This window comes from Canis lupus, chromosome 32, assembly GCF_003254725.2.
Source record: "Canis lupus dingo isolate Sandy chromosome 32, ASM325472v2, whole genome shotgun sequence".
Classification (NCBI taxonomy): domain Eukaryota; kingdom Metazoa; phylum Chordata; class Mammalia; order Carnivora; family Canidae; genus Canis; species Canis lupus.
In genome coordinates, this window is record NC_064274.1 from 33,301,991 (window position 1) to 33,320,498 (window position 18,508).

At 34.7% G+C, this 18,508-nt stretch overlaps 1 protein-coding gene across 24 annotated transcripts in view; it reads right to left on the reverse strand.

The window, feature by feature from the left end:
• The window catches only part of CAMK2D (calcium/calmodulin dependent protein kinase II delta), a 301,972-nt gene that overhangs the window by 41,965 nt on the left and 241,499 nt on the right, over nt 1-18,508 (reverse strand). For 6 of the 24 annotated variants that reach the window (XM_025465983.3, XM_049104856.1, XM_049104857.1 and 3 more), the window contains exons 9-13: nt 12,883-12,977; nt 10,179-10,301; nt 9,277-9,360; nt 8,523-8,565; nt 5,144-5,178 (exon numbers count right to left, since the gene is read on the reverse strand). In XM_025465983.3, the coding sequence (XP_025321768.1) occupies nt 5,144-5,178; nt 8,523-8,565; nt 9,277-9,360; nt 10,179-10,301; nt 12,883-12,977 (380 nt within the window). Of the gene's footprint in view, nt 1-607; nt 668-3,766; nt 3,800-5,143; nt 5,182-8,522; nt 8,566-9,276; nt 9,361-10,178; nt 10,302-12,882; nt 12,978-18,508 lie in introns of all 24 variants that reach the window. The other 18 variants (XM_049104855.1, XM_025465981.3, XM_025465980.3 and 15 more) reach the window with 7 other exon arrangements.

Genomic DNA, 18,508 nt, shown 5'->3' on the forward strand with positions numbered 1-18,508 from the left:
CTGATTTCCACTGATAATTCAAAGTTCTATGGTATACATTTCATTCTTTGGATTACTGTGAAACAGTGATCGTTTAAAACTCAAAGAGCTCTTTAAAAGCTCAAAAATACCAAATGCCTCTTTATCTCAAAAAGGTCTTATAAAGCCCTACTGTCTTTCAAGAAGAGGGAAATGAACTCTGAATAAGGTCTACATTTACTGGTGTCTGGCAATAACCCCCTTAGCTCTCCTCGATGTCAATATTTGCATCACAGAAGGAGGAAATCATAATCTAGAGCTACCATCAGAAGAAGAGCTAAGAGCGACCAAAGCGCATTCTACTGTATTTCTAAAGCAGCATGCAACAATTTCAACTACAGGGACCACAGCTATCAGAATAATGTTCAACAATGAAATGAGATCATTATGTTAGGAACACACTGCTTGGCAACTACCTTAACAAAAAGAAAAAAAAAAAAAGAACTTTTCTCATATCTTCAAAAGCAAAACAAAACCCAACAAAATAAAATACTTATATAACATATGTATCTATATAGTGAAAGCAAATGAGAGAAACAACAAAAAACAGTAAAGAACTTAAGAAGGGTTACAAAGAGTCCAGGTATACCAGCGCTGGGGTAGGAATATTTTCTTTGGGGCTGGTTACCACGTTGGCTTTGTTGTTTATCTGTAGGTATGCAGAAAATAGAAACAGAGATGCCTTAAATCCCTTGGTAGCCAATGTCTCTATACTTCAGCATGTCTATGTGGAGATATAGACATGAAAATAAAGAGCCACTGAAGATGAACGTGAAAGACACCATGATGTGTGACAGAAATGATAATCAATTCTAGTCTCCGATGGTCACATACAGGCTAGGACCACGTCTGTGATGGTGGGATGATCAAACAGACTTGGCTGCTTTGGCTGTGCCACATTAACCAACAAAGAACTGCTTCAGTAGAGCTCAAGTCAAGTTTCAGAGTATGAAATTAACATAAATATTTTCATACTCTTCAAGTTGGAGTCTGTTCCCAGGTTCCAATTATTCTCTGTTATGAATACATTCCTTTTTTTTTTTTTTTCATTTTATTCTCGATCTTGAAGTCACACATAGACCGTTTTTCTCTGCGAAGCCATCATCACTTTGCTTAGTAGGTAACCAATTCCAAACTTAGATCTTCTGATGAAATGCAGGCTTTATAACATACTTTTTAAAATGATAAGTTTGGGCCTCCTTTAAAAAACACATCTTCAATTATAAATGGGCAAATTGAATTCTTCGCTATCTTCTGAATGTAAAAAGATTATTTCTCACAATTGTTTGAGAGGAAAACACTGTGTTTTCTGTCAAAGTGTTACTACTTTGTTTTTCTTTCAAAGTGCTACTGTTGAAGATTGTATTTGGTAATATTATTCTCTTGCTTTAACATATTGGGGTTGATCTTTATTTTATTTTTAATAATAAATTTATTTTTTATTGGTGTTCAATTTGCCAACATACAGAATAACACCCAGTGCTCATCCCGTCAAGTGCCCCCCTCAGTGCCCGCCATCCAGTCACCCCCACCCCCCGCCCTCCTCCCCTTCCACCACCCCTAATTCGTTTCCCAGAGTTAGGAGTCTCTCATGTTCTGTCTCATATTGGGGTTGATATTAAGGAGATATCACAATGGAAGCCACACTGGCAACTCAGTTGGGTCAATAAGTATTATAATGGGTCCACAGAGAAAACTCTTTGTAGACAAGTGGCAAGTTGAAATTACAGTTGAATTTGGGCATTAAATAATAAAAAACTAAGCAGTAATAATCAACATTCATTTAAGTTCATGTATGATAACATATTACAGTTATCAAACAGAACTATTTATTTACATTAATTCTCCTGTACTACATTATCTAGGTATTTTCTTTACATATTATTATTTAAAGGAACACATAATTTTAGTATAAATGTTCTTAAAGGCATCAAAGGGAAAAACGTACTACATACTCCAAACAAGTTTATAAGCAATTACGCCAATTTAATTGGACTTCCTGGGAGTTTTTTTTTTTTTCTTTTGTATTTTATACCTGTAGATCATAATGAAACCAGCACTGAGAAGAACATAGAAGGATAAAGAAATTAATTTCAGTACATAATATTTTGCTTCTTTAATCATTCGTATTTGTGTGATTTTTTTGTATCGGTATTATTTAAATAAGCTATAACACTATGCTCTATGACATGCAGGAAAAGAGAAAACTTCTGGTGCCCTTTACGGAAAAACTCTTTAAATATTAAACCATCAATCTCTATTTTACATAGTCTAAAATTTTTCTTTAAATCAAAGTGCATGGAATTTAACATCAAATTTGTGCAACAGCCAGAAAGAGGTAAGAGATGGAATCTATTAAAGAGGGATCAAAATTAGTATTTATGTTAGTATGAAATACATGATAAAAGAGGAGGGATGCACATGCAAATAATTTCCAATGAGGAAGAGTACATGGCAAAACACAGTTGACTTCTTATCAAATGATCAGAGGTACTTATAATTGAAGCACCACATATATTTGTTATATTTAGTTTATATCAGCAGATACAAAAATAAAAGAGGAATATACTGAGATACTTCTTTTTTTGAGATCTTTTCATTTCTGTATTGAGATAAGAGACGACTGTTTTCTAGAATGGTTGCAAAGAACTGATTTCTTTCAGTGAAAATGTCACACATGCACACCTAGGCACACACACTTCTCTGCACAAATGTGTGCACACACATACAACACACACTCCTACACACGTTCACACATAGGTACGCAGCGTACACACATCACCTGGTCTTCCAATTGAAGGCCATTCTGCCTGGATAAGCCATTCTTTATTGTCAGGTATGACAAATATGAGTTAAATGAATATGAGCCTCAACCACCACTTTTAGTTGTGTTTAAATATGCAGTTACAAACTTTTTAAGTTAATGTAAAAATAAGCTTAATGATCTTTTATTACTATGGGAAGTCTTTTAAAGGTACTTGTAATATTAATTAGTTGAAAAATAATAGGAGAGTTTCCAAGTAAAAGGCTAGGAGGACTTCTTTTTTATTAAAGAATCAAATATTAAGTATGAGGTAAACTATAAGCAGTCTAAAACATACAAGGACTCAGGCACTTTTGTTATGAAATGTAGTAATTTTATGTTATGAAGCTATTTTTCTTTAACAAAACTAAATCAAACCAGGTATTTAAGTGATCCACTGAATTACTGTTATGGGGTATGGGCAAGATATTCTTATTTCTCAGGTGTTAAGTTTATTCAGTTTTGAGATTAATAAATGTTTCCTCTGTAGGTGCTTAACTAGGATGGGTCCATTGTAAGGTAACTACTACACTATTTATAAACTTCATGGTAGATGTATTATGGTGCATCTGGAACTGAAAATGACTTCTATTTTTAGTAATCATGATCATCACTTAAAAATAATCCTACAATATTCTTTCACTTATCATTAAACAGACATTAATTATGTCATGGTCTCTTCAGTTTTAAGGTCTTAAAAAGGGTCTTATAAATGATCCTTTAATAGCATATAGATAAAGGTATGAACTTTTTACATATTTTAAAAATTCAAAGTCAAAGATAAATAGTATTATGTGAATGTGGATAATGCATTTTGACAGTTAATTGACATTGGCCTGTAATGGTCCTATACTCTACTTACACTAACTTAGGTAAATAAGACTGTTTTTATTCCTAAGTATGACTTTTCACAGGAGGAGAAATCTGGCAGATAGAGATCCTCACCATCATCTGAACACTCGAACTGGACTTCCTTTTCTGAATTGACCAGTCAAAGAGAAAGGAAAAGAAAAAAATATGACCGGTTGAATTTTTAAAGTATCAAAGCATGGAGGACAGAATAAATTTCTCTTTAAAGAGGAACTGTAAGTTGTCTAGAAGAAAAAAGTTCTGGAAGTTTTTCTTTCTATATAAGGGGAGTAAAAATAAATATCTCAATAGGAACTATGACCTCTGCATCACTGAAAGGTATAGAAAAACAGAATAAAACATTTGGAAAATTTAAAGTATCACATTTCTACCAATGTAACACTGAGAAAAAGGCAACATCAACTGTCATTAGTGAAACTGAAATGAAACAAACTAAGCAGAAGGGAGAGAACATTACAGGTTGAGGATAGCAATTGGCAAAAGGCAAATGCCATCTTAATGGGAATCACAATTACATGGTAACCATAGCTCTAGAAATTCCCAAATCACACATAGACAGGAGGTGAAGAAATGATTGGGCATGAACCTAATAAGTGACAAATGATTTTCTATGTTACATTTTCAAAATGAACTGACCACCTGACTTTGGGTCAAGTTCAATGTTAGAATATTAACTAATTCCCAAGAATGTTGAAGTATTCATGAAGAATGTATGCATCTGCCATTGGAAGAGAAAGAAAAGGATTAAAGAAACAAAATACTTAGGTAATACTCCAGAAAGATAACAAACATAATACAAATACATTCAATTAAAGGTAAATTCCCACAAAACAAAATAGAATCAATAGAAAATAAGTTGTATTACTTGGTTTAGAAATCCAAGAAAGTCAAAATATCCTGTTGTTATCTTTCTTGGAAAATTTTCTATAATTTATTAGAATATTCACCTTGAGTATGTGTCAATACCTTATGACAGAAGTACAGGAACAATTATGACCTTTATAAAAACGGTCTATGCAGATAAATTTAATCATTTGATGTTTAATTTCCCATACCCTATGACTTGATTTTTTTCAGGTTATATAATTCAGCAGACTTCAAGAACATAGCATAATTAATTAGAAAAGCATTTGGTTTTCATTGATTTTCAGGTCTTTATGATAGGACTGTAGTAAAGCACAGAGGATTTAGACATTGTTTCTACAACTGCATATAAAAGTATTATTTTGTCAGATTATTTAAAATATAATTGAATCAAAATATACAGTTTCTTGCCATAAATGATAGTCATATTTACATATTAAATTATTTTATACTTCAAACTGCATCCTTTACAGGAACTATAAAAAAAACTTACAATTACTATGAAAACTTACAATTTAGATTTCACATTTAAAAATTATCCAGCATCTGAAAGTCAGAAATGATTTTAGGAGCACCTGTTTAACTTACCTTTACTCCATCTGGTTTCTTTAACAAACTCTTGGCTGCTGCAAAATGAGAGTAAAACCTTTTCAGTGAGTTATTCACAGAAACTCATGCCAGCAACAAATTAGGTTATTGTTTCCTTCTATCACCTTTACTGAGTTATGGCCAACATATGCCAAATTATCAAGGTTACACTGATGAGCGTGAGCTTACAGGACATTGAAACACAGTATCGCTTTTCTTGGTTTTGCCACATCAAATTTAGAACTAAATTCTTATTTAGTGCATTGCATGTAATTGGACACTTTGCCAGTTATGTTACTGGTCTTGGTTTCACTGTTGGTTGCGAAAAGGATACTGGAACTTTAACTGGACTATACTTTTGTAATCCAGAAAGTTGATTTCAGTCTTCAAACATCAGCTTACAGACTATATTACATGTTCATTCACACTACAAGTATGGTGACCAGGTCAGTTCTGCCACTTAAGCCCCTCTTTCTAAAGATTTGAAATTTATTTGTGAAAATTTGCTCTGGGTAAATAACATCTCTTAAAAAAAAAAAATATATATATATATATGAAATCATAGCTTTCATTTTGTACAAAAAACAGTAATAAATGTATTTAAAATGAAATGGTACATTAGTGGCCTACAGCAAACTTTTTAAACACTTAGCATAGGACCTTTGAAAAAAGGTATTATGTATTCTTTTATACTTCAAAATCAGAATACAAAGCTTTCATAAACAAAAGCCATTTACATAAAAAAATTAAAAATTATAAAATTTGAGGTGAGTTATAAAACAAAACAACATTTTCAACTAAATCAAAGAACCCTTGAAGTATGTGGTCTCAATATGAAATTTCATTTTCTCAGAGGATAGCTTTTAGCATTCCTTCTGTTACTGAACTTCTTGAGTATATTAGAAGGTGAAGTCATCCTTTCAAAAAACAGACTTATGAATGGGTACATTCATACACAGTGAAAAGATTATATAACTGCTAATGACAATTAGTACACCAAGGGTAGAACATTTATGAATATGCAGGACAAAGTATACACTTATGTTTCCATTTAATGTTTTATATATATATATATATATATATACACACACACACACACACATATATATATGTATATATATGTATAATTATTTAAGTATATCAGAATAGACTTTGGCATCTGAAATGGAATACCTAGCTATAATAGAACTGTATGAACATGTAATTTCCTGACATCCATTTGATTTGAGCTATTATTTTGATATTACTTTGGTATAATTTTAAATTTATTTAAGATACAAAAATGTTAATTTTATTTAGTTTTAAGCAACAAAAGCTATTAATTTATTATTAATTGATATTGTAAGCATTGGTGCCTTAGCTATAATACTATTTGCCTAGAGTTAAAAAGCAATATTAAGTAAATCCTGTGGCAGTTAATAGGTTAGAAAGCAAACTCAGAATAGTTGAAATTGCAATAGCAAGCAAAGAGAAGACAATGATTCAGGGTAAGCAGGGATTTGGCCTGGGAGATGCAGAAATGTCCCTTTTGGTTACTATTCACCTTACCTCACAAGAAATACATTCCACATAAAGGGAGAAAAGAAAAAAAATAAAAACAACTTTATAACCATATACTTATGGACAAATTACTTTAAAAGCATGTTTGCTAATGAAACAGAATGAATAAAATACTCAAAACTAAAACGCAATATCAAGTACAAGATGTTGTAACTGGGTTCAAGGTTATTCAGTTGCCTTGAAGTGATGGATTAAAAAAAAGTTTGCCTTTCATGCTAAGACATCAGAAACAATATAAAATTCACACATTAGTCATGAGTTTTAGTTTACACGATGATGAAAAGGAAAATGTGATGTACACAAAAAGCTTCTATACATGATTGTATATTTAAAAAGGCCCAATTTATGCCTGAGTGTATTTAAGACTTTAACAAAATACATAATCTTAATATTGGAGATTTTTTCAAGTTAGTTTATCTTTAATAATATATATATTAATCATCCTATCTTTTAGTGATTCACTAATTTTTGGGCCACAGTGAAATAACTATTTGAATATAGTATGTATTAGTTAATATTTAATGAGATGATATTGAACTCACCCTTGTAAATGTCAACTATATTAATCAACTGTTCATAAAACAGGTAACTTGACAAAGGCAGTAACAACGTTTTATTACATCAAACAAATTGGACAAAATACATATATTTCACTAACAGGTCGATGGAAGCCTTTGGAAAGCATCCTATGGTTTCACATTATGTATTAACTAAATATAGTGGGGTATAAAAGCTGACTATTTCATCTAGTCATAAACAATAACTCAAAGTTGGTTGAGAAGGTTGAAGAACATTTGATAAGGTTATGGATCATCACCTGATAGCACTATAATACCCAGGAGTTAAGTATGTACAGTGATAAATATCTTAAGGATATCTGGATAATTTGATGTCACTCTTATGTGAATAGCAAGCAAAGTAAAGTGGTAGTATTTTTGGCAAGTCGTTTGATAATCCTTCCAAGTCTTAAAAGCCACTTTACGAAATGCAGCTTCCTTGCTGCTTCAGTTCCTCCCCAGATATAAGACTAATTAGTATTTACCAAAATTTGATTTTTGGAAACTGGTTCTTAGTGATAATCTATTAGAGGGGGGTCCAAAATTCAAGTAATTTCTGGACATAATACATATTTATGTCCATTTTGAAGAGCCACACCTAAAGAAATGGCTTTACTTCTTTTATTTAAAAATTATTTTTATCATGGAATAATTTTGAGGAACATTTATTATCTTGTGATATTACTGTGAGGTAGGGTTCTCTGTACATTCTCGAATTTGGATACCCTTGAAATATGCAACCATTCTTTTAGTGTGTCAAGATACATCTGTACTTTTGAAAGAACTTGGGCCTATGAGAACTGGGTTCCACAATAATGGTCTTCTTTTAAAAATCTTGCTTATTGGGATTCCCTATGAGAATAAGACAAACAAAATATCTTATTTATAGCTATTAGTTGATGAAACATCAATTAACTAATTCTAGGTTTGAAATGCTGAGCTTCAGGAAGAGAGAGTACATATTTCCTCAACTTGTGTATACCCCAGCAAGGATGACAGATGGGTTTCAAATGCTGCACAACACTGACCAGTGGAGGGGCTGCTTGTGTGCTCTTTAGAAAAGTGCAGTTACATGCCTAACATCTCCATGAGACAGTACCCTTAGGATTCCTAATGATAGACACTGCACTGAAGGAATCCATGCCGCATATTTGCGATCCCTAACAACAGTGTTTTTCTAATTGTTAGGTTTTTCTTTAATTTCAAGATGACTACTAAAAAGGAGAGCAGTGGATAAGGAGCATAATTCTTAACACATGTACCTGAAAAATTTCTTGTAGCCAGCATAGTTGTTAAGATGGCACCCTGTCAGAAAAACAAAAATATGAAATTAATGTTGCTTGTACAAATCTTTGACCTAACAAATAAACAGTCTTTGATAACAAATCTTCTCCTAGCCTTACTTTCAAGTCAGGGGATTTTTTTTTTTTTTGTAAATTTATTTTTATTGGTGTTCAATTTGCCAACATATAGAATAACACCCAGTGCTCATCCCGTCAAGTGCCCCCCTCAGTGCCCGTCACCCAGTCACCCCCACCCCCCGCCCACCTCCCCCTTTCCCCACCCCTAGTTCGTTTCCCAGAGTTAGGAGTCTTCCATGTTCTGTCTCCCTTTCTGATATTTCCCACTCATTTTTTCTCCTTTCCTCTATTAAGTCAGGGGATTTTTATTTGTCTGTTTTTGATGTTTTGTTTCCTGAGACTAGCAGGACTATGTCCTCACATAACGCTGGGATTGCCCTCATGTGTATGGGTGGATTCTAATTATCAAATTGCAGTTGTTTTCTTCTGAAGGGAGGAACTACAGGACACACTGCCACACAGATCCTACCTCCTCATTGTAGACTTAAGTCCAGTGTGATATTCAATTTTTTGAAGACCCAGAAGAAGAGTAATATAAGTACTGAGGTCTAAAAGGCATTTAAAAGCCTTTGCTGAAAAAGTTATTTCCCTCATAAAGAATCTCATTTCTCACTCTGCCAAGTCTACCTTCTCACAAAAATGTAAAATTTCTTACCTTTAGTTTTCTTCTAGCATTAAATTTCTTCAAGCAGTCTACAGTCTCCTGTCTGTGCATCATGGAAGCAACAGTAGAACGTTGCTGAAAAAGGAAGAAAAGAAACTTAACTTAGGATATTCAAAACATACTAAGCATTATAGTATCTCAATTTCATCAAATCTGCATTAATGGTGCCTGAACCCATTTGATGAACTTGTGAGTATTCACTTGCAAAAGTTCGCTAATAATGGATGAATAGTTTTGCCAAGACTATTTATTAGTAACAAAGGTGCAACATTTATCTATAGAAAATATAGAAATGAATAACAGTAATTCTCCAAATTAACTTTATTTCAATGTCTTTACTAATATTTCTATTGGACTGCTTTTCATTTACTTAGTACCATATTTACTGCCCTAACATTTGACGCTTAAGCCTAGAAATGTACTGAAAACTCTACATTCCCCCTGAATTTCAGTTTTTCTTAGCACATCTAAAGTATATTTAGTCTACCATTGCTGTTCTTTCTTGCTAGTAAAACTTACTATAAGCTTCTAAAACTTTTTGCCCTAAAGCTGCCTAATGATAAATAATTGAACTTTGTCTAATATTCTCTACTGGGATATAATCTTAGTGGCATTTTCTTGACCTCTGTTCATAAGTATTATCAATAATTGATAGGGGGAAATACTCATTCCTTGTGTTATTGTAGGTAACATTTATCAATCTATGTAAATCAGATTTTGTTACACCAAATGGCAATTATCACCAGTACAAATTTATTTTGTTAAATACCTTGAGTCAAAAATTCATTCCTTTTTAGTTTTATCTTTTTCTGCAAAAATTTAAATCTATGAAAAAAAATTTAAAGGACTTATTTTTAATTTTTTCCTAAGGTCTTTTAAGAACTGTCACTTACACAGATCCATGGGTGTTTCAGTGCCTCTGAGGCTGTGATACGCTTGGCAGGGTTGATAGTGAGCATTTTATTGATTAGGTCTTTGGCTTCAGGAGTCACTGTGTCCCACTCTGGTGATGGAAACTTCAAAAATACAAATTAATAAGGAGTTTAAAAAATAGATACACTCAGTAGAATAGGGAAGAGCTAAGTAAACTAATCATTTCCTTTGGTAGTGAATTTCTTTATAAATTTACTTTTTGTAGAAGTTAAATTGTATCTACAGGTGGATAAATCATAGATGTATATATCCCCCTCTCCCTATATATATTAAAGAAAAGTAACCAATAAGGGATACACATATTATAAATTGCATATTAGAACTAGTAGTTATATTTTGAAATTTAGAAAAATAAACTTAAGAATCTTCTGGTCTTCTAAAAGCATATTTATTTTGGTTTGAAAATAAAATTTTATGCCATCTTTCTCATAATTATTTGCAAACATCAATAAAGCTGACAGGTTGTCACACATATTGATGTCATCATGCTATTACACCAAGATTCAAAAGGAGATGTTACAAAAAAAAACCAATGAAGTATTACATACTTTCACAACTCATGAGCAGTTAATAGTGGATATAATAAAATAGCCTCCATTACCCGTTACAAAACTGACCTATTACTTGTGGCTATTTGTAATATAGTACTGAGAAGAAATCTCAGACTACAAGAGTGTTAGCAGGATCTCATTTTAACACTTCAGAAAGGTTTACCTACTTAATTATGAATTTCATCAAAGTTCGTAAAAGGAACTAATATTCATAACTTCTATTAGTAATCTATTTGTGCATTAATAACTATATAATAAAGCTATTTATCCTGTTTACTTAAAATTTTTGTTGATAATAATGTAACTTCATTTTCACATAATTTATTAGTAGAAATACTATTCTCGATAGGTTAAGAAAAATTTACATTAGTTTCTAAACAGACAGAATATCAGGTCCTGTTCTTATTCATGAATTTTTATGAGGTTACATGTACACTCAAGAATAGAAAATCTTAGAATAAAATGCCACTGTCACTGTGTCATGGACTTTAAGTTCACTTTTAGTATTTATAAAATGGTTTCTTTGTGACCCATTGGTAAAATGAAATATGAGAAAAATGATAGTGACTCATTATTTAATACTTCAAATTTTACTAGTTTAACAACTGTCATTTTATTTCCAAAAATTATTTTAGGCAGCTGCAAAAACTCACTAATGATTAGGAGTTACTGAAGAAAGATTCAAGGCTGCTCCTTCATGATGTACAGATCTTCCGATAGCAAATTAGGAGCTGGTTCAGCCTGAATAAAGGTGGATCTTTTTCTCATTTTTAAAATTTTAACAATGTCACTCCTTCACATTCATCAAACAGTACATCTGCAGAGCTATATCTTTCTAGGAGGGTACCTAGTTGTAGTCTATAAAGATAACGAATATGCTAGCTGTAGCCATGTAAATACAACTTGGTCCAATTATTAGCCTGACTACAATGGAATGCTTCAAAACTAAAAGAATATATATTTTAAATTCTTGTGATACACACTTCCATATATAGAACATTTTTACAGAAATGCCCATGCTGAGTTCATATGACCTGATACAATATAATACAGATTTTAATTCCTTACTGCTATATTGAGCTTTTAACTTGTGCACAGGATTACCCAATATTGCCTACTACTTAGTTACCCCACTTACTAATATATGAAAAGCATCTCCAGACCTTGATCTCTAATTTTCAGAGGGCTGGCTGTGTGAAATGCACCCAGAGGTGGTGGTAAATCATATTTACAGACATATTTGTCAAAGGAGAGAAAATTATATCAATGAACACAAAGTTAAGACATAAAGAGAAAATATATAAGGCCTTACTTTTTCGATTTAGGACTTAATTCATTCTCATACTTTCAAGCATTCTGATTGTAAACTTTTTTTTTAAAATTTATTTATTTATTTATTGATAGTCACACAGAGAGAGAGAGAGAGGCAGAGACATAGGCAGAGGGAGAAGCAGGCTCCATGCACCGGGAGCCTGACGTGGGATTCGATCCCGGGTCTCCAGGATCCCGCCCTGGGCCAAAGGCAGGCGCTAAACCACTGTGCCACCCAGGGATCCCAAGCATTCTGATTGTAAATGAAATGTATTGGAATTGTGATTTTCAAACATTTTAAAATTGTGAAACCCATTCTTCAAATGAAAGTCTGCAAAGAAGCCCATTAGGTAAACAAGACAAAAAAAGTCAAGCTGACATAATGGAACAATGTTCTATTTGATACATGGATCACTGCAAAGTATTGTTGATATATTATTTAAAATTATGTGATAAACATTTGGGGATATAATTCAACTAAGCAAGTAGTAATCATTTCCAAAACAAAAATCTTTTAGTTTTTCTATGTCTTAAAATGTGCTAAGATCTCAAAATTTGACAAGGAAAGTCCTTCCTTAGAGACTTCCAATTGTATTTATTTCAATCCTAGGAGACAGTGAACTAAGAGGAAATATAAACTGAATACATATGCTGCATTCCCTACTCTTTATCTCCCTTTCCCTAGGAGAGAGAAAAATAGAGAAATTGTTGAAAATTATGGTTAAAATTGTAATAAAAAATTTGGTTCTTGGTCAAAAACAAAAAACAGTCATCTACAGCTATATAAACTTTTATTACATACATCATAAGCTCCAGCCTTGATCTGCTGATAAAGTCTGTGTTGATCTTCATCCCAGAAGGGTGGATATCCCACCAGGAGGATATAGAGAATAACACCTGGACAGAATAAGCAAGCATATTAGCATAATGTTTAATCATTCAGGTAACAATAAGGTAAATATGGCAGATCCACAATGATGCTAAGCCACATCCATTCCAAGAGAGGAAACCAAATATTTGGAAAACTTCAGAAAGACATTCTCTGATCTCCTCTGAAGCTTTCAGTGGAGGGTGAAAGTGCCTGTTGTTATGCTCAAGAACTCTGATAATGTGTGGCAGTTTGAAACATAAAGAATTCTATGTGCACTTGAAAAGGATGTGTACTCAGTTGTTTTTGGATGGGATGTTACATATACATCTGTTATGTCCATCTGGTGTAATGAATCATTCGAAGACACTGTTCCCTTGTTAACCTTAGGACCAAAGAATTCTGAAGAGGCATAGCAGGTTAATACCTAAAGATGAAACTCACATGTTATTGGGTGACAAATTCTTTGGTGTCCCTGATTAAGACTTGTTCTGTGGCCTAACATAGGATCTTTCCTGGAAGAGGCTACATGTACACTCAAGAAGAATGTGTGTTCTGTTGTCCTCGGATGGAATATTCTGTATACATCTGTTAAGTTCATGTGGTCCAACATGTTTAAGGCCAATACTTTCTTACTGATTTTCTGTCTGGATGATCTATCAATTGATGTAAATGAGGGTATTGAAATCCCTTAGTATTATTGTATTGCCATCTATTTCTCCCTTTAGGTCTGTTAATATTTGTTTTATATATTTAGATGCTCCCATGTTGGGTGAATATTTATAAATGTTATTTTCTCTCGTTGGATTGACCCATTTATCATTACATAATGTTCATCTTTGTTTCTTACTACAGCCTCTGTTTTTTTTTTATTTTATTTTTTTTAAATGTATTTTTTTAAAAAATTTTTATGTATTTATGATAGTCACAGAGAGAGAGAGAGAGAGGCAGAGACACAGGCAGAGGGAGAAGCAGGCTCCATGCACCGGGAGCCCGACGTGGGATTCGATCCCGGGTCTCCAGGATCGAGCCCCGGGCCAAAGGCAGGCTCCAAACCGCTGGACCACCCAGGGATCCCTACAGCCTCTGTTTTAAAGCCTGTTTTGTCAAAGTATACTCTACCTGTCTTTAGGTTTTCATTTGCATGAAAGATTTTTTTTTAAGTGAGAGGAGCTTTTTTTTTTTTTAGATTTTTTAGATTTTATTTATTTATTCATAAGAGACACACACAGAGAGGCAGAGACACAGGCAGAGGGGGAAGCAGGCTCCATGCATGTAGCATGATGTGGGACTCAATCCCGGGCCTCCAGGATCACGCCCTGGGATAAACGCAGTGCTAAACCGCTGAGCCACCCAGGCTGCCCAAAAAATCTTTTTCCATCCCTTCACTTTCAGTCTATGTGTCCTTACATCTGAAGTGAGTCTCTTATAGGCAGTGTACATTTATTTTTGTTTTTAAAATCCATCCAGCCACTCTATGCCTTTTGATTGGATAATTTAGTCCATTTACATTTCAAGCAATTATTGATAGGTATGTACTTTTGTCATTCTGTTGTTTTCTGACTGTTTTTGTACTTCCTCTCTGCTCCTTTCTTCTTTTGCTCTCTTTGTGGTTTGATGACTTTCTTTAGTGGTATACTTATATTTCTTTCTCTTTTTCTCTTCTGCATTTACTATAGGTTTTCACTTTATGGTTACCATGAGTCTTATATATAACAAGTTTTTAAACAATATATTTAAATTCAGTTTGCCAACATATAGTTTAACACCCAGTGCTCATCTCATCAAGTGCCCTCCTTCGAACAAATTCTAATAGTCTACTTGAAGTTTGATTCTATCCTAAAGCTTATATTTTTACTCAGCCACGCTTTGTTTTGATGTCACATTTTACTTCTGTATCCTTTAGATAATTACCACAACCATAGTATTTTTACCTCCTTTGTCTTTTAACCTGTATATCAGCTTTATAATCGACTACTCTACTACTTCTACTATGTATTTACCTTTCCAGTGATATTTATTCTTTCATAGGTTTTCTTGTTACCAACTGGCAATCTTTCTTTTCAGCTTAAAGGAATCCCTTTAACACTTCTTGTAAGGCTGGCTTAGTTGGATGAACTCCTTTTGTTTTTGTTATATGGAAAACTCATGATCTCTCCTTCAATTTTGAATGACTTTATGGGTAGGACATTCTTAGTTGGAAGTTTTTTTTTCTTTCAGCACCTTAAATATATCATGCCACTCCCTCTGGCCTGCAAAGTTTCTGCTGAAAAACTTACTGATAGGCTTATGGGGGTTCCCTGGTACACAACTAATTATTTTTCTCTTATTGCTTTTAATATTTTATCATCTTTAATTTTTGACAGTTTAATTATAATGTGTATTGATGTGGGTTTTTGATTTCATCTTATTTGGAAATCTCTGGGCTTTCAGGATCTGGATGTCTGTTTCCTTCCCCACTTCCTTCCTTGACTTCCTCTAGAAAGTTTTTAGACATTATTTCTTCAAACAAGTTTGCTTCTTTCTCTCCTCCTTGTGGGACTCCATAATGTGAATGTTAGTCTGCTTGATATTGCCTCATAAGCCCTTAAGTTATCTTCATTTTTTTTTTTTTTTTGCTGTGAGTGGGTGAGTTCCACCAGCAGCTTGGATTCATGTTAAATGATCCTTCCTTGTATTTCATTGTAATCTGTTGTTGAACCCTTCTAATATGTTTCTCAGTTCAGTGACTGTATTCTTTAGCTCTATGACTTCTATTTGGTACTTCTTTTATTTTCCATTTCTATGTTGCAGTTCTGTGTCCATCCATTCTTTTCCCATGTTTGATGAACATATTTAAGAACATAATTTTGAGTGCTTTATTAGGTGAATTACTTATCTGCATTTTATTACAGTTTTTTTTTCCCTAAGGTTTTATCTTTTTCTTCCATTCTGAAGATTTTCCTGTTTTTTTTTTTTTTTTTCATTTTACTTGACTTTGTGTTGGTTTATAGAATATACAAAACCACCACCTCTCTTTGTGTAGATGAGCCTTATGGGCATCTTTCAACTCTGCTCCAACTCTGTCATTCTCAAACCTTTGTTCTCTTCCAAAAAGCCTGCTATATCTTTATTAGGGCTCAGTAGGTGAGGATGTGCCAAGACCTGTCAGTGAATGAAAGGGGAAGAGCTCAGTACCTAGATTCAGGCTGTTTGGAAGCCAAATCTTCAGGTAGCAGCTTTTAAAATTATGCAAATAAAAAAAGTAAAAAATAAAATTATGCAAATATGTACAGTCCTGTGGGACCACAAGCATAAACCCCACTGAACAAGCAATTTGGTGTCATCCCCTGGGTGACAGTTACAAAAACTGGGTCTCCAGAGGAATGTTAAATCTCTTTTCTGGGAGATACTGGCCAGATGGAACAAGGCAGAATGAGAGCACCATGATGGTGCCTACAACCTACATTCTTTGAGAGCAGCTCTTAGTGTGCTCCTCAGACCAAAGCTCTAGGACAAGCCAAGAGGCCCCCTTTACAGAATGACTGGAAAGAGGTATGCCTCGATCTTCTGTCTGTGCAGTGTCCTGGGATGGCAGCCTGCCAAGAACTTTGTCTCCAATTGCCAGTCTGCTGGAACTTCAGATGCAAGTTCCCCTAGCCAGCCAGGCAATCTAGGGACATACCCTGGGGGGCAGATAAAAATACATGACAGCAGATGCAAAAACCAGGACACCAGCTTCATGTGAAGCTTCCCTCCAGGAGACATTGGTGCTCTGGAGTGTGACAGAGGGAGAACATGAAGATAGTGGTACTTTCTGAGGTCTCTGGAAGATTATAGTCATTCCTTAGATGTGTGTTTAATTAGAAACCTGCCCCTCAGGCTGCCAGCCATGACTTTTAGTTAGTAGGCTCCCTTCCCAGAAAGACCAAGCTCCTAGGTCTGTTGCCTTTTGCTGTGCAGTGGGGGGTGGTGGGTATTTAGGAACCCTCTCTCCACGAGTTACTGTCCTAAGGAACTCACAAGCGTAAACCCCACTGACTAACAGAGCTGGCAATGTGGAGGTGTCTCCTGGCAGCAGGTACTAAAATTAAGGTGCCAGAGACCAGTATGAGCTCCTCTCTGGGTGATCCTGATTATTATAGTCTCATGAGATGAGGAACATAAGTCCTGGCATCCAGAGCCAGCCAGTCAGGAGGCATCCCCTGGGCAGCAGCCACAAAAATCAGGGCACCAGATACATGTAAAAATTTCCTTTCTAGTGCTCTGGAGCACAGCAAAAGAAGAGCATGGGCACAGTACTAACCAGTCTCTATCCCAGAGAATACTCCAGTAGGCTCCCAGATATGTGTGTTACGTTAGATGCTTGCCCCACAGGCTGACACTTAAATATCAGCAGGCCAACCTCCTTCAATTTATGTCTGGATGCAATCAGGCAGCCACTGAGCTGGGCCCTGAGGCAGGTATGTCCAAGCATCCAGGCCCATTAAGAGCTGTCTTTCAGATCATGATAGCCTTGTGCACCTGGGACATAAGTGCTATTGGTTTTACAATTAGATATTTTAAGTTTTTAACTCTCAGGTGCCAGTCCTAAAAGCTGAGGGGCTGGATGGGGGCTTGAACACTTACTCCACAGAAAGGCTCAGGTTTTGATTTTTTTCCTCATTTTGGTCACCAAATCATGGTCAGGGTTTATGGTGAGATTGTGCAGCCTCTCCTGCACACTTCAATGTGATATTCTTTTCTTTTGCCTGATGTATAGTCAATACTCAGCCAATCTTTAGTTTTTTGTCTTTTGAAAAAGATTTATTTATTTGAGAGAGAGGGAGAGAAAGGGAGACGGAGAGGTGGGGGGGGAGGGAGGGAGGGAGGGAGGGACAGAGAGAGAGAGAGAGAACACAAGAACACAAGCAGGGGGAGTGGCAGGCAGAGGGAACTGAGCAGGGAACTCCACGTAGGACTCAATCCTAGGACCCCGGGATCATGACCTGAATCAAAGGTAGATGCTCAACCGACTGAGCCATCCAGGTGCCCTAGTTTTTCTTAGGTTGTTTCATATGAAGCTGTAGAGTTGGTGTGCTCACTGGGGAGTTGAATTTGGGATCTTCTAACCTTGCTATCTTGAACCAATCCCCTTCTACTTTTGAAAAGTTAATTGGCCTGCATGAGGCCTTTAGTTTCTGCCACTGCTCTGACCTCTACTGCTTGTTTTCTTCTTGTTGCTTTCCCTTAAACCATGGAAACCAGGGACAGATGGGTAAGACAGGTAAAACTGCCTGGCATGGCCTACGATTCCTTTTTTTCTCTAATGAGGATCTCTTGGGTTTCTTTATGTTTTCTTTGTCAGGGAGATCTAGCTTTGCTCTTATCCATCAGACTTAGCATCTTTATACAGTAGACACTGTGGCAACAAAAATGGCTTTTTTTTTTTTTTTTTAATTTTTTTTTTTAATTTTTTTTAATTTTTTAATTTTTTTAATTTTTCTATTTATTATTTATGATAGTCACACAGAGAGAGAGAGAGAGAGGCAGAGACACAGGCAGAGGGAGAAGCAGGCTCCATGCACCGGGAGCCCGACGT